A 27307-nucleotide genomic window follows, 5' to 3' on the forward strand; every position below is an offset into this window, starting at 1 on the left:
TTGAACAGGCTTGAGGAGCTGAAGGGCCTACTCCTGCTCGTATGTAGCAACAGGCAATAACAAGTATTCTACCTGTAGCTAAAGGGGGAAATCCGAGTCAGTGGAGAAACTCCCAAAGGCGTCTCAACCAATGTTCCCTTTAAGTTGTGTGGCCGTGCAGCTGCACAGCGCCCTGGAGCTCCCGCGTAGATGTCTTACTGACTTTTAAATGGGAAAAACCGCGTATGCGCAGAATTATGAATAAGCTGTGCAACCCGTTAAAGGCCCCCCAAAAAAATTAGTGGAACATTGGTCCCAACGTAATGATTTATTTCTTTAAATTTAAAATATGAGTTATTGCAGCAGTTATCACGTTGCAGATCTTTTCCCCTGTCCTGTTCTTTTATTATGAATTTGCAATTACATGACTTATTCAATCCTATGAGTAAATACAAATGAAGAACCATTTGATCTGTTTTCATCATTGTATTTCAATTGTGATATTTTAATCCCCATCACTGCGCTGTTGCCCCATCCCATTATGCAGTTAATGATAGTTTTCTCTCCAGTAATCATGAACAAATACATGTAAAATGTGTATAATATAAATGTAATTTTATTGCAGATAAGGTACCTTATTTACATGCTGCCACAAACCATAAAAGAGATCTATCAAATATTCCCTGGTGGATGCCAGAGCTTGTCAGTAGATATAACAAGCACAGAATACAGTGTACAGGATACAGCCTCACTCACTATACAACTCAGTACAGTCCAAATGCTAAAGGTCAGAGGTTTAGCAAGATGTCAGTCCTACCAATCATTTTGCATGCAGAAACACAGAAGCAAATATATGAGGTTACAGATTTGATCCTTTTAGCTGCTAAATACTGCAAAGCTAAAGATAGTTGAAGTTTATGATTCAACGGATAATGAGTTCTTGTTTAAAGCCATAACACCTTTAAATAAATTTGCACAAATAAGTTGATTAAAAAAGTGCAAACCGAGGATTGCCATGTAATACAGCAAATCTTCATATTCAGGGATTTGGGAGTGGGAACGAATCAGCTAATACAAAGTAAGCTGAAGTTGGTTATATTTCACGAAGCTAGGTAGGACCACGGATTCCACTATTAACAGTGGCTATGTGCACTAGGAATAATCTTTGGGGAAAAAAACCACAGGAACCTACTGCTTCATATTAAAAAATCTTGAAGAGCTATTAATACCAAACTATAATTCTCAGGGAGTACATAAGAATCTGTAAACACCAGTTAAAACAAAAGATCCACAATATAAATCACACTGAATACAATAGTATTTCAAAAGTTTATGGCTTGTGGGCCAAGTCTAAGCTCACTGTTGTCATGTCGTTAGTTAATAAACAGAAAGGAAGTGGCTCCCATTAGTTAGAATAGGTGCTTCAGGTTGGTGTAACAGTACATGACCATTGCATAAATTAGAGTGGTTCTGTCACATAAGTGTTTTCTAAATACTAGAGCATTCCGGAATGCATGTACATCTGACAGAATATGTTCTTGTTAGAATGTATGCAGATGAAAGAAAACTGAGGAATTGAAGACCATCATACAAATTGGATCTTAACTTGAATCCTGCGTTCACTGTTTCTATGTGTTCTTTTAATAAAGTACGTGTTGTTGATATGGAATTCTTAGTTTCATGATATGAAAACTTTCACTGTTCAGGAGCTAGTTGACCAGATTTATTGTCACACATCTTTTCCTGATGTTTGATCATCAAAATCCCAAGGACAGATTGAGGCCATCTTTGATGTGTCTACATCTATGCCATGTGAATTTTTATTGTCCTTAGTTGCAACTGTGCTTCTTTCTGCTACTTGTAGAGTAGGACTGCTTTCCTCAGCATCCCAAGGACATACTTCAGCACGTTTGTCTTTTTCCTTTCCTGCTTCATTGTTGGTTGTGTTTTTGCTCTTTCCAGTTGCAGAACCAGGGGCTATTTTGACTTCTCTGGGACATCTTTCAGCCACTGTCGATTTGTCCACTGGTACTTCTGGCACTTTATCTTTCATGTCTTTGTCCTTGTACTTGCCCTTCACTTTTACCTTATCTTCTTTTCTTTCTTTTGCTTTCTCTGTCTCCTTGCCTTTTCCTGCAGCTACCAAGGATTTCACAGATATTGCAAACCCTTTCACAGTCGACTTTTTCTGGGGGATGCTGCTTAATAAAGAGGCTGAGGCAGCTGAAGCTGGGCTCTTTTCTGATTCTGGTGACTCTGATGGTTCAAACTCCCAAGGACAAACATTTGCTCTATTAATAGAAACTTGCTGTAGGCTACTGCTTGGTGTTAAGGGCTCTGGCATGGTCCCTTTGTCCTTTCCATCTCCCAAAGCTACTTCTTTCATCCCTTCCCCTTTCTCAATCTGGCTTTTCTCTGATGCCTTGCTTGGCATTTGCTTGGAGTCCCAAGGGCGAATCTCAATAACCTTGGCTACATTATTTGAATCCATATCTTTTGTAATGGAAATACTTTCAGGCTGATAAGTCATAGTCTTCCTACACTCTGGCAGGGTTGATTGTGGCTCCTCAATGTCCCAGGGACACACTTCAGATTTCTCAACATTGCCTTGTGTCACCTGTTTTTGTTTAGTAACGATCTCCACAGACTTGTGTTTGTTGGTGTTCTGAGCCTTCACATTTGATTGGGAATGATTAATATTTTGTGATTCCACCAGAGCAATAGATACATGTTTTTGAACTCTTGATTCTGAAGGAGTAGGTGGCTGGTCTTGTAGTTCCCATGGACAGACTTCAGCTATGTCAAATGGATCACTCAGTACAGAGTTTGCTGTATCTGGACTAACTGTAGACTGACTACTAGTATGTTGCTTCATTATTCCAGCTTTTGGAGCTCTTTTTGCCTCCTCAGAAATCGAAGAGTGGCTCAAAGAGTTTTTTGGTTGGGATGTTCCCATTTCATTGTTATCTGCTGAGGAATGACTTTTGTTAGTATCTTTACTTCTCTGCTGTCCTTTATAATGTTTTGTGTGTTCCTCCAAACTTTGCGCTTTGCCTGTCATTCCCAATGTCTTTTCCTTTGCACTGGCAATGACACTGAGGGATTTCTGCAACATGGATGTTCTTGGATGCAAGGGTTTTTTGTCCACACTTAAATTATGTGCACTAGCAGACTTGCACACTAGAGGAACGGATTCTGTAGAAACGTCGTCTGCATTCTCATTTGTCTTTTTGACGAACTTTTTCCCCATTAGTGAATCTAACAGTCCAGCTTCTGTACTGGAAACTTCCATCTTGTCTGCCGCAGAGATGTTGGAATCTTCACCTTGATCTCTCACATGGTCATAGCTACTGAGAGATTTTTGCAGTATTAATGCTTTATTTTTCATAGAGTCTTCTTTTGTTTTCACACTGGAGATAGTAGGATCAAATGGATTCTTCCTACCAATACTGATGCTGTTCCTGGTTACAGAAGGGTCTGTATGCTCCTTGTCCTCTTTACTGCATTGCCTACTCACTGTCTCTGGGATCTCAGTGATGCGCCTCATAATTGATCGTCCTAAACCTTTCTTAGAGCTTCTCTTTTTTTGCAAATGTGGGTTATTAGCCGTCATCTTTTTCCTTTTGTAGATCTCCAGCTGTGCATACAGTTTCTTCAGCTCATCCTGCAAAGTGAAAGCAGTAAAAATGGATGCCTGTGTACAATATGCAACAGACACCATATATCATGCAGTATATGATCTGCACAAAATTATACATCTGTTTTCAGAAAAATAAAGAGTGGCAATTCACCGATGAAATCAATGATGATCACAATTTATAAATCAGGCCAATTTTGTTGGTCTTTCGAGTAACATTTTTGAAACATTGCAAATCATTAGAAATATAATCTGACATATTTGGTATGGTGTTAGTTTTATATCAATTCAATATAAATGTAGATTAGCAAAAGGGATACTGTCCTTTTACATTAATTGTTCAACAACTTGTTCAAATTGGAAGTTTAAAAATGGGAATGAAGCACGATAGATAATTGTAACACAAAGCTGGGGTAATGCTGCTTAGACAGGAGGATCCTGGGCTAAAAATTCGATTAGGCCAGAAAACAATCGCGCATCAGGCGCGACATTTATGCTGCCTGCTAATTACCATGATTGATGCGTGCAGCCCAGCGCTGAGTACGCTGCTGAGTGGCTGAGCGCACAGCAGGGGGCTGATGTTCGTGTGAGGCTCGCACCAATTAAAGCTAGCCTCCACTTTTAAAGACAGTCTGCACCTCTTAAAGCTGAGGTACATTCTGCGTTCAGCAGCTGCTTCAAGTGCTTGCAAGGCAACTGTGACCCAACAGGGCAGAGGAAGGGCACCAATCTCTGACGCAGCACTAGAGGCCTTAGTGCAGGGGATAGAACAGAGGAGACAGGTCCTCTACCTGCAGGGGGCCAGGAGGCCCGCCAGACTCACAATCAGAAGGCAGTGGGAGCAGATAGTTGAAGCGGTCACTGCCGGCAATCTTGTCCTGAGGACCTGGACCCAGTGCCAAAAGAAGTTCAATGACTTCACACGAGTGGTCAAGGTCAGTGAATGCATCTTCAAATGCCATCTCCCACCAACTGCACGACCAGCCTCAGACATTGCTCAATGCACCACACCCCCATCACTCACCTACCAGCAATCTCTATCAATCATGACTCACACCTAACATATATAACTTCATCTCACCCTCACAAACTTACCTCTGCTGCAAGCCTCACACCCATATCTCATAGCTTGCACACACTGCCAGTTACTCAACCATGACAGACACTTCACCCAGACACATTGCACCTCACTCACTGACACACTTCACCCAAACACATTGCACCACATTCACTGACACACTTCACCCAAACACATTGCACCACACTCACTGACACACATCACCCAAACACACTGCACCACACTCACTGACACACTTCACCCAAACACATTGCACCACACTCACTGACACACTTCACCCAAACACATTGCACCACACTCATTGACACACTTCACCCAAACACATTGCACCACACTCATTGACACACTTCACCCAATCACATTGCACCACACTCACTGACACACTTCACCCAAACACATTGCACCACACTCATTGACACACTTCACCCAATCACATTGCACCACACTCACTGACACACTTCACCCAAACACGTTGCACCACACTCACTGACACACTTCACCCAAACACATTGCACCACACTCACTAACACACACTTCACCCAATCACATTGCCCCACACTCACTGACACACTTCACCCAATCACATTACACCACACTCACTGACAAATTTCACTCAAGCACATTGCACCACTCACTGACACACATCACGCAATCGCATTGCACCACACTCACTGACACACTTCACCCAATCAAATTGCACCACACTCACTGACACCTCACTGACACACTTCACCCAATCACATTGCACCACACTCAGTGACACACATCACCTAAACACATTGCACCACACTCACTGACACACTTCACCCAAACACATTGCCCCGCACTCACTGACACACATCACCCAAACACATTGCACCACACTCACTGACACACTTCACCCAAACACATTGCCCCGCACTCACTGACACACATCACCCAAACACATTGCACCACACTCACTGACACACTTCACCCAAACACATTGCCCCGCACTCACTGACACACTTCACCCAAACACATTGCACCACACTCACTGACACACATCACCCAAACACATTGCACCACACTCACTGACACACTTCACCCAAACACATTGCACCACACTCACTGACACACTTCACCCAAACACATTGCACCACACTCATTGACACACTTCACCCAAACACATTGCACCACACTCATTGACACACTTCACCCAATCACATTGCACCACACTCACTGACACACTTCACCCAAACACATTGCACCACACTCATTGACACACTTCACCCAATCACATTGCACCACACTCACTGACACACTTCACCCAAACACGTTGCACCACACTCACTGACACACTTCACCCAAACACATTGCACCACACTCACTAACACACACTTCACCCAATCACATTGCCCCACACTCACTGACACACTTCACCCAATCACATTACACCACACTCACTGACAAATTTCACTCAAGCACATTGCACCACTCACTGACACACATCACGCAATCGCATTGCACCACACTCACTGACACACTTCACCCAATCAAATTGCACCACACTCACTGACACCTCACTGACACACTTCACCCAATCACATTGCACCACACTCACTGACACACTTCACCCAAACACATTGCCCCGCACTCACTGACACACATCACCCAAACACATTGCACCACACTCACTGACACACTTCACCCAAACACATTGCCCCGCACTCACTGACACACATCACCCAAACACATTGCACCACACTCACTGACACACTTCACCCAAACACATTGCCCCGCACTCACTGACACACTTCACCCAAACACATTGCACCACACTCACTGACACACCACCCAATCACATTGGAGCATGAACCTGCTGTCCTCTCACAGCATTCATACTTCCACCACTGCCACTCAGCCAGTGCCTTTGCTGTTGTCTGTCAGCCAGCCAGCCAGTCCAGACTGCTACCGCCCATGCTGAGGTGGGCCTTAAGAACATAAGAAATAGGAGCAGGAGTAGGCCATTTGGCCCCTTTAGCCTGTTCCACCATTCAATAAGATCATGCCTGGTCTGATCTTGGCCTCAACTCCACTTTTCTGCCTGTTCCCCATAACCCTTGACTCCCCTGTCGTTCAAAAATCTGTCCATCTCAGCCTTGAATATATTCAATGACTCCACCTCCACAGCTCTCTGGGGTAGAGAATTCCAAAGATTCACAACCCTCTGAGAGATGAAATTCCTCCTCATCTCCATCTTAAATGGGCGACCCCTTATTCTGAAACTATGCACCTTAGTTCTAGATTCCCCCATGAGGGGAAACATCCTCTCAGCATCTAGCCTGTCAAGCCCCCTCAGAATCTTATATGTTTTAATAAGATCACCTCTCATTCTTCTAAACTCCAATGAGTATAGGCCCAACCTGCTCAATCCTTCCTCATAAGAAAACCCCTTCATCCCAGGAATCAACCAAGTGAACCTTCTCTGAACTGCCTCCAGTGCAAATGTATCCCTCCTTAAATAAGGAGACCAAAACTGTACGCAGTACTCTTGGTGTGGTCTTACCAACGCCCTGTACAGTTGTAGCAAGACTTCCCTAATTTGATACTCCATCCCCCTGGCAATAAAGGCCAACATTCCATTTGCCTTCCTAATTACTTGCTGTCCCTGCATGCTAACTTTTTGTGTTTCATGTATGAGGTCACCCAGATCCCTCTGTACCACAGCATTCTGTAGTCTCTCTCCATTTAAATAATATTTTGCTTTTCTATTCTTCCTACCAAAGTGGATAACCTCACATTTTCCCACATTATACTCCATCTGCCAAATTTTTGCCCACTCACTTAACCTATCTATATCCCTTTGTATATTCTTTGTGTCCTCCTCACAGCTTGCTTTCCCACCTATCTTTGTATCATCAGCAAATTTGGCTACAGTACACTCGGTCCCTTCATCCAAGTCATTAATATAGATAGTAAATGGTTGAGGCCCCAGCACTGATCCCTGTGGCACCCCACTAGTTATAGTTTGCCAATCTGAAAATGATCCATTTATCCCGACTCTCTATTTTCTGTTAGTTAGCCAATCCTCTATCCATGCTAATATATTACCCCCAACACCATGAGCTCTTATCTTGTGCAGTAACCTTTTATGTGGCACCTTATCGAATGCCTTTTGGAAATACAAATACTCTACATCTACTGCATGTTACATCTTCAAAGAACTCGAATAAATTTGTGAAACAAGATTTCCCTTTCATAAAACCATGTTGACTTTGCTTGATTGTATTATGATTTTCTAAATGTCCTGCTACTACCTCCTTAATAATGGATTCCAGCATTTTCCCAATGACAAGATGTTAGGCTAAGTGGCCGATAGTTTCCTGCTTTCGGTCTCCCTCCTTTCTTGAATAGGGGCGTTACATTTGCGGTTTTCCAATCCGCTGGGACCTTTCCAGAGTCAAGGGAATTTTGGAAGATTATAACCAATGCATCCACTATCTCTGCAGCCACTTCTTTTATGACCCTAGGATGCAGGCCATCATGTCCAGGGGACTTGTCAGCCTTTAGTCCCATTAGTTTGCCGAGTACTTTTTCTCCAGTGATAGTGATTGCTTTAAGTTCCTCCCTCCTTTTTGCCCCTTGATTTTCCACTATTATTGGGATGCTTTATGTGTCTTCTACTATGAAGACAGATACAACATATTTGTTCAAAGTCTCTGCCATTTCCTTGTTTCCCATTATTAATTCCCAGTCTCATCCTCTAAGGGACCAACATTTACTTTAGCTACTCTCTTCCTTTTTATATACTTGTAGAAGCTCTTACTGTCTATTTTTATATTTCTTGCTAGTTTACACACATAATCAATTTTCTCCCTCTTTATTATTTTTTTAGTAATCCTTTGCAAGTTTCTAAAAATTTCCCAATCTTCTGGTCTACCACTAATCTTCACAACATTGTATGCCTTTTCTTTCAATTTGTTAGCCACCTTAACTTCCTTAGTTAGCCACGGATGGTTCATCCTTCTCGTAGTCTTTCTTTTTCACTGGAATATAACTTTGTTGAGAGTTATGAAATATCTCCTTAACAGTGTGCCACTGCTTATCTACTGTCTTTCTTTTTAATCTATTTTCCCAGCCCACTTTAACCAAATTTGTCTTCATACCCTTGTAATTGCCTTTATTTAAGTTTAAGACACTAGTTTCAGACCCAAGTTTCTCACCCTCAAACTGAATTTGAAATTCTATCATGTTATGATCACTCTTCCCTAAAGGATTATTTACTATGAGATCATTAATTAATCCTGTCTCATTACACATTACCAGATCTAAAATAGCCTGTTCCCTGGTTTGTTCCACAGTGTATTGTTCTAAGAAACTGTCCTGAATACACTCTATAAACTCGTCCTCAAGGCTACCTGTGCCAATTTGATTTGTCCAATCTATATGAAGATTAAAATCACCCACGATTATTGCAGTACCTTTCTTACAAGCCCCCATTATATCTTGATTTATACTCTGTCCTACAATGTAGCTACTGTTCGGGGCCCTATAGACTACTCCCACCAGTGACTTCTTTCCCTTATTATTTCTTATCTCCACCCAAACTGATTCTGCATCTTGATCTTCCGAGCTAAGATCATTTCTCACTACTGTACTGATCTCATCCTTTATTAACAGAGCCCAGAACTGCTCGAGGTTGTCCTGGAAGGCTGTTTGCAGTATCCCTCACTGAAAGTCAGCAGCCTTCCATGCTGCAGCCACTGGGGTAGCACTTCGTAGGAGCACTAGGACAGGCAAAGACACACAGAAGACAGGCACTAAAGAAATGCACAAGGGTGATTAGTTGACTTTGTTATGTACTATTGGATTGAATGATTTCTAAATGTGGTTTAGAACGTTTCTTTTGTGGTGGCTTTCATATCAGCATTGTGGCCAAGAGGGCACTGTGATGTTCCGTGACAGAGGGATGGTAAGGTGGGGAAGTGTTGAGCAATGGGGATCTGGGGTTTCTTTCAGGGGTACCGGAGTCTGATGAGGTGCTCATGGACAGCCCGTCTGGAACATGAATGTGCAGACTGCTTCCTCCCTTCCTCCTCCTCCTCCTCCTACTGAGGTGGTCGTGGAACTCATGGTGGCAAGGGCTGCACCCTCATGATGGACAAGTTGAGGAGGATGCAGCAGACCACCATGAATTGGGACACTCGCTCCGGATTGTACTGGAGGGCTCCTCCCAAGCAGTCAAGGCAGCGGAATTGTTGCTTCTGCTCGATGATGTTCCTCGTGGCAGCATGGCTCTCATTATATGAGTGCAGGTCACAAGTGATGGAGTTGCAGGGGGGAGTCATCAGCCAGGTTTGGAGCGGATAGCACTTGTCGCCGAGCAGCCACCCTCGGGTTCAACGTGCTGGCTGGAAGATTCCTGGCACAGCGGACTGGCGCAGGATGAACACGTCATGACTGCTGCCAGGATAGCGGGAATTCACCAGCATGATGTGCTGGGTGTGGTTGCACACCAACTGCACATTAAGTGAGTGAAAGCCTTTGTGGTTATGGAACATCTCACCATCGCGTTGCGGCATCCGCAAGGCCATGTGTGTGCAGTCGATGGCACCTTGCGCCACTGGATATCCTGGAAAAGCCACATGCAAGCTCCTCCTGCCTCTCTCTGTTTAGAGAGAAGACACTGAAGTCCCTTCTCCTAGCGTACGGAGCTTCTGTGACATCCCGGATGCAGCGATGGATGTCAAACTGTGAGATGTTTGCTATGTCGCCTGTTCCAGCCTGGAAGGATCCACTGGCAAATAATTCAGGGCCACTGGCAGCACCGTCATCGCCCTGCTCTGAGGTTGCAGGTCTGGTTCTAAGAGGTGGCAGAGTTCTGTGGTTACCTCCTTGGTGAAGTGGAGCCGCCGAACACACTACTGCTGGCTTAGGTGCAGGTAGGAGAAGTGCTCCCTGAAGACCCTAGGTGGGTAAAGCCTCCTGCTGAGGGCCCTCCTCCTCCTCCCTTTGCGAGCAGCTTGTCTTACTTTGCTGCCTCTGCTCCATCTCCCTGTCATGCTGCAGCGTGAGGGGGGACTGCAGCTGGAGCCCCCATGACTGGGAAGAAGTGGTGGACTCAGAGGCCTTCCAGCAGCCTTCCCAATGTCCAGCAGCACTTCCTGCACATTTTAGCAACTTTTGAAATATCTTACAGCAACCCAGTACTCCTCCAAACTCTGCAAGAGCCAGTTCAAAAGCAATAAGCAACTTACCTGCAAGTTGGATGTATCCCTTTAAGTAGCGCTGGTGGGGGGTCCCTCGTGCTGCTGAATGCACATTCAGCTGTGCATGTTTCGGAGAGGGCGTTGAATGGAGCGGTGACATCGAAGATGGCAGGTCGTGCGTCAAATCAGCGTCACACACTGACTGACGTCACGATCTGCCTACTCTGCCTACAGCCAGTGCACGCACATTCCGCCAGCGCTATGGGGTTGAATTTCACGGCCCCTATCTATCCCTGTGGATAGATAAGATTCGTCACAGATGGTTCAAGCCCCTCAGTCTGCAGTGAGGGAATTTCTGGACAAGTAACACAACCTCTGCTCACTTTGGTGTGTTTACCAATAAGAGTATCAGGTGACCTAACTCCACAGTCATTGATATTACTGAACCAGCCGATGTCATCCAGTGTCCACAACAAAAACAAATGAGCATGGCTTGGTGCTTACAGGGAAACAGAAATCTATCTTTCACCCTAAATTAAGAAACCCAATTATCTGCAGAACTTGACAACAAGAAAAGTTAATAATGTTTACCCTAATGTCGTCAGGATCGAGGCTGTGCTCACTCCAGGCTGAGGTGATGCTGCTGTTCAGGTATGACCCTGATCTACCCATGTCTAGTTCATCTTCATAGGCCTCTGTTGCTATGTCATCTCTGGGGTTGATGCCTGCTTGAAGAAACTAGAAGAAAAGAGAAATAAAAGGATCACATTTGGACATCACCAAGCTGACTCAGTTGAAAGCAGAAAATGTCTTTTCAATGCTGGATTTTCCAACCAACTAACACTCTTACATTTGAATCATTACAGGTCACATAGTTCCAGCATTAAATGCTCTAAAGCTGATGGAGTCTTGAATCTATAGCCTGACTCTGATAATTACAAAGTGTGCATAAATCTTCAGGGAGCAAGGATGTATCCTTAGATTGATAAAGCAGAAAACATAAATACATACTTACCTTTAGGCTACAAACATTAGACTCAGACACCCTCGTAGAATGCCACTGAGTATGGAGACAGATCCATTATTAGACTGTCAGAAATTTGATACCTCTTGTCCCCTTATGATTTCAAGCACAGTTGGTAGTCTGTCACCCATCCCCAGTAAGGACAGTGGAAAAGCATCAGTGAATATACCCCAACATTTTTTTCCTGTCACTTGTAATATCAACCAAAAGTAACCAGCTTTTGATAGTTCCATCCTCCTATTTCGACATTCGTGGCCTCACTATCCTCTTTGATTGCAAATAGAACTGCCAAATCTCCTCCATGACAAAAGCTGCCTCTTAGAAGTTTGGGGAGGAATTTTAACCTCCCACTGCTGGGTGGGAATGGTGCATTGGTGGGATTAAAATCAGGTGAGACGTTGCCGCCCGCCGCCATTTTTTCTTCGCCAACTTTCAAATCGGCCGTAGATCTCGCTACAGACAGATGTCATCGGCGCTGTGACACTATTTTAACTAAAGCTATTCTGGGAGGCAAACCCACCAGAGAAACCTGGCAGGAGGCAGCAGAGTGGCCAGGAGAGGTCAAGATAAGTTTTATATTTTAATTTTCGGGAGGATTTCGGCAGGAGTGCTCCTCCGAGCCCCAGAAGGAATTCTTAGGCCACCAATGCGCTTGCTCTCCCTCTCCCTCCCTGCATCGGAATCTGTCTGGGTAATCCCCCACCCCCAGCACTTACCTTATGCCGAGCGCCGTACCCTTAGGTCCAGGTCCAGTCTTCAGCAGGAGACAGATGTCAAATATTAAAATGAGGGCCACCAGTTATAATCAGCCAGGCTTCACCCCTTTCTCTCCTTCTGGGTGCACTGCTTGCTTTGGGCCCACCATGCACCGATCCCGCTCTGAGTTAAAATTGACTTTTTGGTTTCCTCTTAAATGACAAATGTGTTAATTCTCCTCAACAACTATTAATTTTCTGTAAAGCCCAAAATCATCCAAGACTTGAATACTACACTAATATCTAGAGCGGCTCTTTGAGTACCTCTCTTGCAATCTTGAACAGGATATAGGAAAATGCTTGCCATCTAAAAGATGATTGTTACCAGTTTCTCCCATAAACATATCCGCATCGCTTATGGTCAAGAGTTTAGCTTTACTGCCCAGTATCTAATCATAAGATTGACTTAGAAAGTCATATCAACGAAGCTTCTTGTTATATAAACTGATGTAGGGGTGCTTGAACTCCTAACGAAAGTACTGAGACTGAAACTAGCAGTTAACCAAACGTGGTTTAATGCACTAGTAAAAGTTACAAACAAAAACACAGGAGAAACTCTATACAGGTCTGTACACCAACTGGTTCCACGAGGACTGAGGGGGAACGCCTCTCCCCTCTGACGTCATGACGTCATCACGTTTCCCGCCGTTGGGAACGTCACGTGACCTGCGTGATGACATCATCGTGCTGGATCGCCATTTTACTGAACCCGCGCTGTTTATACAGAGCAAACACTTAAAGGTAACAAGCCCCTGTTAAAGGCAATTATATACATTACTGCAAGAGTCTCTTGGTGGCTCTGCCACACTGAAAACTTTAATCTCACACGCGACCTTCTCCAAACTTTTAAAAGGTAGACTGATTAACATGTTTTCAAGAGGACGCCAAATCAACAAACAGGTTTATTTTACAATTGTTAAACAAACAGAATAACATTTGCAGTAAATCTTGCCATGTTTCGACTTAATTCAGCATCACATCTTGTACCAAAGAAAATAATAAAGATGCTATATTGCCCCAGTTAGTGGATTAAATATCATGTTTCTGGTCAGCCCCTCCTTTAATTCAGACCAGTTCTATTTTAAGAAGGACTTGCCCTTGTCCGTCTCCCTCAACAGATTTTCTAGAACTCAAATTTAGATCATGTGTTCCCCTGCTCTTTGTTTCCTAGCTGGACATGAAGCCAAAGGACAGGGGAACACATGATCTAGTTGAGTCCTAGAAAGTTTGTTGAAAGAGGGGAAAGTCCTCCGAGTTCTCCCTGTCTATGGCTTGGCCATGAAAGCTATCAATTAAACCAGCTGCTTCCTCCCTTGCTGAGTTCACAGGACAGAAGGCATTCCAGCATAACCAACTAAAATCCTGTCCTTGCTCCTGTCACAGAGCTTTTCCCACCAGGAGGAGGTACTGGGAAATGCAAGCATGCTCGCCATCCATTGTGGATGGAAAATCATAGGCAGTATGCCTGGAATTTCCATATATGCACTCCTGATGGATGAGGCTTCATTATGGGAGCACACATTTGGAAAATCATCCCTCAGTTTAATTTACTTACAAGTATGAAAATTACACAGAAGCTGAACCATGCAGCAAAGCACTAGCAGTGCAATACTTACGTTAACACATAAACTGTTTCAAAACAATACGAGTTGCCCATCTTTAGAAGTTCATTTTAATTACTGATGATACATTAAATGGCAGAAACTCTATGGAGTTCCTTTTATGTCACTTCACATGGAACAGGCAGTCAAAACAGGGAACTGAATAATTCATGCCCGCGTCCCAGTTATATTTCTGTCTTTTCTTTGAAGACCAGGCAGGCACATTTGAAGATTAGGATATTAATAATTTCTACCATTCAAGTAGATAATGTAGATTGGTGTGGACTATCCTCTTTCTGCTGGAGGAGGGTGGGGGCAGGACTTCTACACACTATTTTGACCCCATCCTACTTTCCTGGGTTATGGGGTCATTAGCTATGCAGTGACAGGCTCCCAGCACTAAGAAGGAGTATGTCACTGCTGAAGAATAGCACCAGAAAATAACGGACCAAAAATCAGCACTTATGAACACATATGGCTACAGTGCAGAAAAAAGTTTTATGACCTCACACAACAGGCTACTGGCAGGCTATGGTCTTCATGAGGAATTAGCGATGGTTCCCTGCAGTTCTATGAATTCTGTCCCTCACAATCTCTAGTCTTTAGCACAAGCCCACAAATCCTCCAGCCTTCAGTCATCTCTCTTCTTTGAGGATCACTCCTTCTCCCAGAATAAGCATGCCCATTGGTCCACGTTCCGAAGCAACAAGGCACCTCTTCTACATGATCCACATCTCCTTCAAACCAGTCCTCCTTCTCACATGGTAGCTGGCACTGTACACTCCCTCATTTGCTTCATTGCTGTGTTGTACCTTACAGGAGAAAGCAGCTCAAAATTGCAGGGATGTCTTTGCAATGTGAGGTGGCAAAGCCTCAATCAGAGACCTCACCTCCTTCAAGTAGTGAAATTCAGGGATATTACAGACAGGAGTTGGCTGAAGATGGAGAAGCAGGAGGTTGAATCCACACCAAGGTTTGTGTCCCAAGGTTCGTTTCCAACAAACCGCAATCTAACATCCTTTTAGCAGCAACATTACAGAAGCTTTCCAGAAACAACTGCAACATGCAATATGCTTGTGTATGCCAGTTCAGGACTACCATCATCTAACTCCCTTCATATATCACTTTCCCTTTTATGACTTTGTAGGATCTTCTTAGACGTCCCTCCCCGTCCTGGGACATGCTTGCATGCAACCCCTTGGTAAGTAGCAGTGCACCAAGCATTCCAATACTGCATGGAACCTATCTGCTCATCAGCACAGGGGCATCCACCCAAGAAGTTTTGGATATTCAACAAAAGTCTCAAATCCAGTGTGCACTTCTCTTTTGCCCTAGATACTTCCTGTCTCATGATTGTGCCATGCCTGGGGTAACACCTGGGTATTACTCTGTATACTTACCATCATACTTACCTTACAGTCCTGTCAACGCTAGGTGGTACTGCTATTCCTTCAAGCTTCACCTCCCTGCTCTGTTTCTCTAGGTGGCATTGCAGGTAAAGTTTTATTTAGGTTTTAGTAGAATTTGATTCCCTGGGCCAAATAAATGCAGGTAAGAATTTTAAATTGAACCCATCCACCTCACTCCTCAGGCATTAGGTCTTCTGAGGTAAATGATAGGGAAAGACATTAGGGAGATAGATGGAGGGGTAGAGGAAGGGGACAAGGAGATGAAGAGGGACCAGGGGAGTGTTGGAAAAGAAGGGGATGGGAGGGAGGGAGGGAGGGAGGGAGGGAGAGCAGCAGCGGAGGAGAGGGAAAAGCACAAGGCATGGATCATGAGGAGAGGGGAAGAGCAGGGAATTAGGAACCAAGGAAAGGATGAGAACAAGTGTTAGGGAGGCTGTGCAAGGTTGAGGATAGGGGAGTCCTTCCCACCAAACTTAGAATCATAGAACAGTGCAGCACAGAAGGAGGTCACTCAGCCCATCAAATCTGTGCCGGCTCTTTCGAAGAGCAATCCAGTTAGTCCCACTCCCCCGCTCTTTCTCCATATCACTGCAATTTTTTTCTCCTTCACGTATTTATCCAATTCCCTGTTGAAGGCAACTATTGAATCTGTACCCACCACTTTATCAGGCAGTGCATTCAAATCCTAACCACTCGTTGCATAAAAAAGTTTTTCCTCTTGTCGCCTCTGGTTCTTTTGCCAATCACCTTAAATCTGTCTCCGCTGGTTATCGACCCTTCAGCCATTGGAAACAGTTTCTCTTTATTTACTCTATCAAAACCCTTCATGATTTTAAACATCACTATCAAATCTCCTCTTAGCCTTCTCTGCTCTAGGAGAACAGCCCTGGCTTCTCCAGTATAGCCACATAACTGTACCCCCTCATCCCTGGAACCATCTCTTCTGTACCCTCTTCAAAGCCTTCACGCTCTTCCTAATGTGTGGTGCCCAGAATTGGACACAATACCCCAGTTGGGGCCAAACTAGTGTTTTATGTAAGTTTAGCACAACTTCCTGGTGGAGAAGCCCCGGGGAAACACTCCTGTCATGCTGTTCAATCGTAATGCTATCTACATATACAGTTAAATCGGTGGATGACTAATACATATGATAGAATTCTTTTGGCCAAGGAGATAGGTGGACTTTCAGCAATGTTTAAAAAATAAACAGAAGCTCTGAAGATTCTATGGCCGTAATCTTGGAAGTTACTCTGGAATCATGCCCACTAGTGCCCTTCAGATTTTACAGGAAGACACCTAATTAGCACAGGGCTGGCAGGCCCATGTCGTGATGGGTGCATCTCCTATACCCACGTGGCTCATGCTGCAGGAAGTCCTGGCCACCATCAGGGGGAATTCCCAGACTCTCCTCTCCGGAAACTCCATGTAGCGTAATAGCCTAATCCAAGAATGAAAAAAAAATTCCATTCTCTGGCCTGACCCCACCCCCTCCTGAGGGTGAGGCTCCATGTTTTCTTCTGGAGGTCGGGACACTTCATATCTTTATGCTGGGTTCTTTCAGGGCGAAGGAAGCAGGAACTGCCAGTGACCAGCGGCTCTCATAGTCAGAGTATCCAGGTCCCTGCCACAAGGAAATTCAGGACCATTACGTTTACACTGCACCTGACGTCTAGAGTGGCTTAATTTTAACTTGATCATTTTAATGTATTTACATTTGGTTTTGGTTCTCCAGAAATACATTCAAAAAATTAAAAACAACAAAAAATTAAATACAACTGATAAAGACATTCAAATTCTGATGTGTCCTTTGTTCCAATGCATTGTATACTTCAAGCCCCAAAGGGTATCTGCTATTCAAATGTTTAATTATACACTACTATTCTCCCACACTGCTTATACTGAGGCTGTTCTAAATTTGAATTTATCCTTTTTCAGTATTTATTTTTGTGGTTCATATAACTAAGCTGATAGCACGGAATGACTCATAAACTGGTAACTGTTTCAAAATTGTTCTAGAGCAGAATACAGAGTGAAAAATTGCTTAGCTTTTAACCCTTAGAATCCCCAGCAGGAGAAATCCTGCTCTTTGAGTTGTTTTTTGGGGTTTTTAGTTGTCTGAGTTGGTTTTGTAGGCATTCAGCTCTTTACTTACCTTTTCTTCTCCTTCCTGATGGCTCACCCTGCCCACTTTGCAGGTGGGAAGAGAGCAACTTTTAAAAAAAACAGGTTTTGATTGGTTAAAAACATAACAGCAGGCCAGACTGCAGTTGGATGGGTACATGCATCGCCAGCCTCCTAAAGGTCAATGGCCCAGCATGTAGTTACAATCTATGACTCAAATGTTAATTATCTATTGAATGGATACATTTTTATCAGCAGCTGTTAGATGATCTATGTCAATTATATAAGGTCAGCTTTAAGATGAATTCACTCGTTAAACAAATTGATGTGAAATGAAACATGTTCTTAGTGTGGACTGGGCGCGACGGGACCAATACTGAACCGTAGTGCTCGATTTTCCCCGCTCTAGTCACAGTCACTCACTTGGCACTGGAAATGTACCTACAAGTCCTGATCTCTGTCTGTCTAAAAATGACATCTGCCCTCATGCACACTGCACTCGATGACGGAAATAAATTATTTCAGTGTAAGTGTAATGATCTAGAACTTAAGCCAGAACTTTCTGGCGTGCGTGCGGGTGCAATTGGAGGCGGGTTGGGAGGGAAATTTGAAATAACTTGGAGCGGTTCGGTAACTCGCCGTCATCCCACCCCCACGCGCCTTTCCCTCGGGCGCATTTGCCAGAACGGCAGCGACCCAAACGGCAGAGGCGGGTGAGGTAATTTACATGATTATCAGGTACTTGTCAGACCCTTAAACCTCTTTTTAAACCTACCTTTCAAATTTCCCTGGATAACCACGGGAATCACGCAGCTCAGGAACCACGTCTGTGAACCTGAAGCGGAAGTTCAGTGGCCACTGATCTAGCTCATTAGTGTACAGCATGAAAAGTACAATAAAAACTCCCACCTGACACCTGGTCACATAAGAAGTAGGAGCAGGAGTAGGCCATACGGCCCCTCGGGCCTGCTCTGCTATTCAATAGGATCATGGCTGATCCGAATCTAGACTCACGTCCACTTCCCTGCCCTCTCCCCGTAACCCCTAATTCCCTTATCTGCTAGGAAACTGTCTATCTCCATTTTAAATTTATTTAATGTTACAGCTTCCACAGCTCTCTGGGGTAGCAAATTCCATAGATTTACTACCCTCTGAGTGAAGAAGTTTCTCCTCATCTCAGTTTTGAAAGGGCAGCCCCTCATTCTTAGATTATGCCCCCTAGTTCTAGTCTCACCCATCAGTGGAAACATCCTCCCCGCATCCACCCGATCAAGCCCCCTCACAATCTTATATGTTTCGATAAGATCGCCTCTCATTCTTCTGAACTCCAATGAGTAGAGTCCCAACCTACTCAACCTTTCCTCATACGTCAACCCCCTCATCTCCAGAATCAACCGAGTGAACCTTCTCTGAACCGCCTCGAGAGCAAGTATATCTTTTCTTAAATATGGAAACCAAAACTGCACGCAGTATTCCAGGTGTGGCCTCACCAATACCCTGTATAACTGCAGCAAGACTTCCCTGTTTTAATACTCCATCCCCCTTGCAATAAAAGCCAAGGTTCCATTGGCTTTCCTGATCACCTGCTGCACCTGCATACTAACTTTTTGTGTTTCATGCACCAGGACCCCCAGATCCCTTTGTACTGTAGCACTTTGCAGTTTCTCTCCATTTAGATAATAACTTGCTCTTTGATTTTTTCTGCCAAAGTGCATAACCTCACACTTTCCAACATTATATTGCATCTGCCAAATCTCTGCCCACTCACTTAGCTTGTCTATGTCCTTTTGCAGGTTTTTTTTATGTCATCCTCACTTTTCAAAAGGCGGAAGTTTTTTAAGGAAAGAAGATATAAAGTTAGAAGATATACAAAAACCGAAAGTTTTTCACGAAAGAAGATATAAAGTTAGAAGATATACAAAAGGCAAAAGTTTTTTAAGGAAAGAAGATATAAAGTTAGAAGATATACAAAAACCGAAAGTTTTTCACGAAAGAAGATATAAAGTTAGAAGATATACAAAAACCGAAAGTTTTTCACGAAAGAAGATATAAAGTTAGAAGATATACAAAAGGCGAAAGTTTTTTAAGGAAAGAACATATAAAGTTAGAAGATTTCCGATTTTGTACCTTGCAGCTACTTTTTTTTTTAAAAGTAAAGAAATTTTGCAGTTTTTAATTAAGAAAATTTTTTTTTCCATGCTTCCAACCGACATGAGAAAATGGCCACCGGCTTCTTCACGCAGATTCAAGGCTGGCCGCACCCGCCCTGAAGGCTGGCAGACAGCTTTTTTTTCTTTCTGCCCCCGCCCCCATCCCCTCTCCCCCCCCCCCTCTCAAGGGTTAACCCGACAACCGGCTCTGGAGATCGGGAGGGGAGGAGGGTTACCCCGGCAACTGGGCCCAGCCATCTTTCATCCTGGCAGCAGTTCAATGCAGCGACACCACAGCGTCATATTTGATCCTGGCGGCACGACAATTTCCTCGTAACGCCATCTTTGATCATGGCGGAACTTCAATGTGGGCCCGAACAGCGCCATCTTTAGTCTGGGTTGCCCAGTTTCTTCCTCCTTCCCTCTCTCCTTCCCCCTCCCTCCCTCTCTCTCCCCCCTCCCTCCCTCTCTCTCCCCCTCCCTCTCTCCCCTCCCTCTCCCTCCCCCCTCTCTCCCTGCCCCCCTCCCCCCTCTCCCTCCCTCCCCCCCTCTCTCCCTCCCTCCCCCCCTCCCTCCATCCCCCCCTCCTCCCCTCCCTCCCCTCTCCCCCCTCCTCCTCCTCCCTCCCCTCCCCCTGCTCTCCCTCCTCCCTCCCCTCCCCCTCCTCCCTCCCCCCCATTCCCCTCAGTCGCTCTCTCTCTTCCCCCCAGTCGCTCTCTCTCCCCCACCCCCCCAGTCGCTCTCTCTCTCTCTTCCAACAACAACATGCCCTCGAAAAAGCCTCGGCACCGCCGGGCACTCCAGCTAGTATCTAATACATGAGAAGCAGTATTAATACCACTATGTACAATGGGACCCATACCTATAAAATAACATGATGCACTGTGTATGAAGGTAATTGTTGTGTATGTGCCTTTAAGAGAAGAACTGATTCTATACTGCAGTACCAGCAGTGACCACCCCTGTCTATAAAGCCATAGCAGGCTTCTGTATTTCAGTCTTGAATTACTCCCTGTTCTGTAAATACCTGTTTTATTGTTCTCCTGCAGTCTGAGTATTATTGATCCTCGGACACTACACTGGCGACGGGCAGGTTTGAACTCACCTGCAGTACTGCATCACCTCACGGGGATCTTTTCCCTGAAGAGAAGCTACTTGGAGGTCGAAGTCAGAACGGCGGGCGTCGACCGCGGGCAACCGCCCAGGGATCCATCGGAGAGTTGCAGGGGAGGCTGTGGAGAGCTGGGCCTGGCTCCACAGTCGAGGTGTTCCAGCAAGTCGTGCTGGTAGCAGGTAGTGCGCTGACTCTTCCAGACTGCGGCGGGCTCGGGCTCGATCGAGCGGCTCTGCAAAGGGGCCGTGCAGCGTCATCAGGAGGAAAAGAGAGAGAGAGAGGGTGGCGCGCACAGGGCGCGGTCGGTGCTCAAGAACAGGGCAGCGTGGAGAGGATAGAATGCGGGGAAGGAAAAGTGAGATGCGCCGAAGCCGCGGGTCGCCGCCATTACCCTGTAGAATGCTAGGAGCAGCGTGGCAGCAAGGGGAAGAAGGAAAAGCGCGGGAGGCGCCATTTTATTCCATTGGGGAAGAAGGAAAAGCGCGGGAGGCGCCATTTTAATTCATTGGTGAAGAAGAAAAAAAGCGCGGGAGGCGCCATTTTAAATCACCCAAGATGCCGAAAAGTGGCAGTATCACTGCTTTCGACAACGAGGTAGAAGACTGGACCACGTATGTGGAAAGAATTGAAGTGTACTGTGAGGCAAATGAGGTGGCCGATGGAAAGAAGGCGTCGGTATTATTAAATTTGATGGGCGCGAGAACGTACAGCCTATTGCGGAATTTAATTACCCCAGCTAAACCAATGGAGAAAAGTTTTGAGGAGATTGTTAATATCTTACAGGAACACCTAAACCCTACACCACTGCTGATAGCAGAAAGATTCAAGTTCCATAAAAGAAACCAGCACAAAGATGAGAGCAATGCTGACTATCTTACGGAACTACGCAAGTTATCGAAGCACTGCCAGTTCGGAGCAGGACTGGCAGACACCTTGCAGGATAAGTTTGTCTGCGGGCTCCAGAGTGAAGGAACCCAGAAACGACTACTTTCGGAAAAGGACCTGACGCTAGAACAGCTTTCAGCATGGCAGTATCCTATGAAGCAGCAGCATGGGGAGCTGCGGAAATACAACAGAAACCACAGGAATACAGCGCTAACGAAATGGCGTATGGAGCAGAAAAGTGCTTTCGCTGCAGCAGAACAACCCATGATCAGAAGGACTGCTGGGTTAAGGACAAAGTATGCAGGCAATGTGGGAAAATGGGACACATAGCAAGAGTCTGCAGGTCGGGAAAGAAAACCAACACTACAAGAACGACTAAGGAAAAGTACAAGAAAGTAAAAAAATTGACAGACAGTAGTTCAGAAGATCAGGAGAGTGATAAGGACTCCGGGAGCAGGAGACTAAGTTGTCTAAAGTTATACAACGTGATCGCAAAGGAGGATCACCGAACCATTTGGGTCACCCTCATGATAGCAGGGTCCCCAGTAAAGATGGAATTGGACACAGGATCAGCCCTAACTGTCATGAATCGACGAGACTATGAGCGGCTATTCTCACACATACCCTTGAAGGACACGTCCATTGTATTGAAGACATACACGGGGTAAAAAGTCTACCCCAGAGGAAAAATAAGGGTGCCAGTTAAATACAACGGCAAGGAAACACAGAAACTGTATCTATATATATTACAAGATGGAGGACCACCATTATTGGGACGTGAATGGATCCGAAAAATACAATTGGATTGGCATTCCATTCAGGCGCTAACTGTGACTGATAAAAAGGATGATGACGTCACACCTGGATGACTGTCAAAAATTCTAACTGACGCGAAAGAGGTGTTCCAACAAGGACTTGGGACTCTAAAAGGAGTAACGGCAACGATAAAAATCGAAGATAACGCAAACCCAAAATTTTTTAAGGCCAGACCGGTACCTTACGCGATCTGCCCAGCCGTTGAAGCAGAGCTGGAGAGTCTGGAGCATTCGGGTGTGCTGTCCAAGGTGGACTGGAGCGAGTGGGCCACACCCACCGTTCCTGTAATGAAGAAATCATTGAGCAGCACGCCTGGGGAACCAAGAAGGTTCGCATCTGTGGGGACTTCAAGGTAACTGTGAACCCAGTCCTGCACACAGTACAATATCCACTTCCACGGATAGAAGATATTTTCGCCTCACTATCTGGAGGGAAACGCTTTACAAAGATTGATCTGGCCCAAGCGTATCTACAAATGGAGGTGGAAGAAGCGTCTAGGAAATACCTCATGATAAGCACTCACAAAGGCCTTTACCAGTACAATCGACTGGTATTCGTGGTAGCATCAGCCCCGGCTATTTGGCAGAGGGCGATGGAACAAGTCCTGCAAGGGATCCCGGGGACTCAGTGTTATTTGGACGACATCCTGGTTACGGGCGAAAATGACAATGAACACCTTGCCAACCTGGAGCAGGTTCTCACTAGATTACAGGAATATGGGCTACGAGCCAACCGCCCCAAATGCGAGTTCTTCAGGGGACAAATCTCGTATTGTGGCCACATGATTGATGAGGAAGGGTTGCATAAGTCACCGGACAAGATTGAGGCTGTAGTCAAGGCTCCAGCACCGGAAAATGTGTCGCAACTGAGGTCGTTCCTCGGGTTGGTGTACTACTACCATAAGTTCTTGCTGAATTTATCTACAATTCTGCACCCACTGAACGCCCTACTGCAAACTGGAGTAACATGGAAATGGAGTGATGAGTGTAAGCGTGCCTTTCAGAAGTGTAAATGCCTAATCACTTCAAAAAAAGTATTGGCCCACTACAATCCAACACTACCGATTCGGTTTGCATGTGATTCGTCTCCCTACGGCATTGGAGCGGTGCTGTCACACAAATTCCCTGATGGTTCAGAGAGGCCAATAGCCTTTGCGTCGCGCTCGTTAACCTCAGCCGAGCGTAACTACGCCCAGATTGACAGGGAGGCCCTCAGCCTGGTGTGGGGGGGGGTGAAGAAGTTCAATCACTATCTGCACGGGCAGAAATTCACCCTACTGACTGATCATCAGCCCCTGGACTCCATTTTTAACCCAAAGAAGGGCGTTCCGGTGATGATGGCGCAACGGCTGCAAAGATGGTCACTTTTTCTAGGGGCACATCAGTACGACATAGAGTACAAGGGTACGAAACAGCATGGAAACGCTGATGGGCTGTCGCGCCTACTGTTGCCTACGGTAGAGGAAGCACCTGCAGTGGACCCTGTTGAGATATTCCATGCGACCATAGTCGAATGTCTACCTGTTACAAACTCAAGTATAGAGAAGGAAACCTGAAATGACCCGACACTCTCTCGGGTCTATGATTTGACGGTGAAGGGATGGCCAGCACATGGCGACTCACTGTTGCCAGCATTCTTGCCAAGGAGAGAACAGCTGTCAGTGTGCCGGGGGACCTTGATGTGTGGATCCCGAGTGGTAATTCCACCCAAGTTGAGAGATAGAGTGCTCAATGAGCTTCATGAGGCTCATCTGGGAGGGGTAAAAATGAAGAGCCTAGCCAGGGCGTTTGTGTGGTGGCCGGGAATCGATAAAGAAATCGAGGATATGACCAAGAGATGCACAGGATGTCAGAAGGTCCAAAACGCTCCACCACAGGCCCCGCTACATCCATGGGAGTGGCCCTCATCTCCATGGCAACGGGTACACATTGATTTTGCTGGTCCATTTATGGACTCAATGTTCCTAATCGCTGTGGACACCCATTCGAAATGGCCAGAGGTCATCAAAATGTCCTCCACCACCACGGAGAAAACTATTGCAGTCCTACGGACTATCTTCACCAGGAATGGCTTGCCAGAACAGATTTGCTCCGACAATGGGCCACAGTTTGTGTCAGAGGATTTCCGGAGGTTTCTGAGGAATAATGGGGTGAAGCATTACACATCTGCCCCATATCATCCAGCCACAAATGGATTGGCTGAGAGGTTTGTTCAGACCTTTAAAAAGGCCATAAAGGCAATGCATAATGACGACATACCACGACAACACAAGGTGGATAATTTCTTGTTTGCTTACCGGAATGCGACACATGCAGTCACCAACCAAGCTCCAGCCATAATGTTCTTCAACCGAAGGCTAAGATGTTGCCTGGATTTGCTCAAACCAAACATAAGACGAGATGTTGAGGATAAGCAATTCCAGCACATAAATGAGAAGCCAACCAGGAGCTTCAAGATAGGGCAACCAGTCTTGGCCCGCGACTACCGAACAGAAAAATGGCAGCCAGGAACGATATGCACACAGCAGGGACCACTAATGTACACAGTGGACGTTGGAGAGAGCATCGTGAGATGCCATGCTGACCAGATTCTAGAGTCACAGGAACAAGCCAAACCCATACCACGAGCAGGTGCACCTGGTAATCAACCCGAAGTACAGATTGCGTCTACCTCAGAAGCAGTGGTATTGGAAGCTGACGAACCAACCAATGACAATGAGCCAGAATCAACTCCGCCGCAAGAACAGGATACTCGAGAAAGGCGCTATCCAGTCAGGATCAGGAAGCCTCCTCAAAGACTGAACTTATAAATGATTATTTCAGTTGATGTATATAGTACAGAGAAAAATGTAATTGTAATTAGTTACTATTTAGTTGTTAAATGAATGTTATGTACTGTTTATCTAAAAGGGGAGGAATTGTTGTGTATGTGCCTTTAAGAGAAGAACTGATTCTATACTGCAGTACCGGCAGTGACCACCCCTGTATATAAAGCCATAGCAGACTTCTGTATTTCAGTCTTGACTTACTCCCTGTTCAGTAAATACCTGTTTTATTGTTCTCCTGCAGTCTGAGTATTATTGATCCTCGGACACTACAGTATTTAATTGATTAATTCTAGGTGGATTCCCTGCTCAGGCCTGAGTTAAAATTACAGTCGGGTCTCAATGGTGTCGTTGGGCCACAGACCCTGATGGCTCTGGGCGGGTGTCCTTACTGCCTGCTCAGGAAAGCAGGTTAAAACTGCAGATGTTGCGATTATGGCAGCTTTCGGACAGGTAAGAGCCAGGGCGGTTTTAACTGCCTACACGGCAGGTTTCTGCTGAGTGAGTAGGGTTAAAATCACCCCCATTGCCTTTTGTAAAAATGACTTCCAATGAGCTAAACTAAGAAAATGTAATGTTATGGCTGCTGCAGCATTGTACATGCTTGAATGGGTGACAGCAGAGCCTGTTCTGCAAATCAAGTGAAAAAACCTGCTTTACTTCTGCTTTAAATAAAGCCCTTTCAGTTTTATTACAATTGTGCCCCGCACTCCATAGTATGACATGTGACAGGAATGCACCTGAATTGGACAGACACCTATTATATATGATTTGACAAGAGTCTCAAATATTAAGGACTGACCCCTTCCCCTGTAATTATTTCCAATTAAAGAAAATTCTATTATTACCAACAGATGAGCCCTGCCCCAATGTGGACATAATTAAAATTTGTTTTTCATCCTGACAAATTAAGAGAGATTTTGCACAGGTTAGACTCAGATAATACAAAACTGCCATGTTTCATGGGTTGCAAACACAGGTAAGTCTTTTCATAATTTAATTTGAAAAATCAACATTGCCTATTCACAAAAGCACAGCATCAGTCTGAAAATCATGTGATGATTGCGCCCATATGATCTGACAAACCATTGAGACTTGGGCCTGAAAATATGGCAGATGGTGAGTGCACCTCATGCATAATTTCTTATGTGTCTGAAAGTCAAGCTCCAGGAGTTTGCCTCACTATGTTACAAGTCAATTACAAAGCCAACAGCACACATACAGAAAAGTGCACTTCATTAAAATGCATGATATTATAATACAGCAACAAAAAGAAAATGACACAATGGTAGATTTTCTCATCCCGGCACTGTGGTGGTGGGGCTGGACTTTTCACAAGCCCTGTGCTTGCTGAAGTTGTGCTGGGTTGACCTTGCTGGACTTAGTGAGATTGACCTCATAAATTATACACAAGATGCTCCCGGTCCTGACAGGGGCTATTGTCGGGAGTTGGCTGCCAGTGGAATGCGGGAATATCAGCAGCAGCAGCTGCTGTTTAAAGGGGCTTCAACCTGGCTGCGCAGAAACCTGGAAATGGCAGGGGTGAGTTGAAGAGAAAGCTCAGTTGCTTGATGCAAGTGCTGCTTCAAGAAGTGCAGCATAGGAGGATCATCCTAATTTGGACTTCGAGGCACCCTCCCTACAGAAACACCATTTGCTTTGCTCGGTGTGAACTGGCTAGTTGAGTGATGCATCTTCATTTACTCACATGCAAACTACAATGTAGAATGGACACTTTGAGTCT

The 27307-nt window shown here is 45.1% G+C and overlaps 1 protein-coding gene across 1 annotated transcript in view; it reads right to left on the reverse strand.

The window, feature by feature from the left end:
* Window positions 1-573: 573 nt before the first annotated feature.
* gpr158a (G protein-coupled receptor 158a) overlaps window positions 574-27307 on the reverse strand; it is a 702414-nt gene continuing 675680 nt past the window's right edge. The window contains 2 exon segments of the mRNA XM_085987742.1: window positions 574-3643; window positions 11456-11602. Of these exon segments, the coding sequence (XP_085843868.1) occupies window positions 1709-3643; window positions 11456-11602 (2082 nt within the window). The 3' untranslated portion in view covers window positions 574-1708.

This window comes from Somniosus microcephalus, chromosome 5 (assembly GCF_052327205.1).
Source record: "Somniosus microcephalus isolate GS21.2 chromosome 5, FLI_Smic_1.0, whole genome shotgun sequence".
Taxonomy (NCBI): Eukaryota; Metazoa; Chordata; class Chondrichthyes; order Squaliformes; family Somniosidae; genus Somniosus; species Somniosus microcephalus.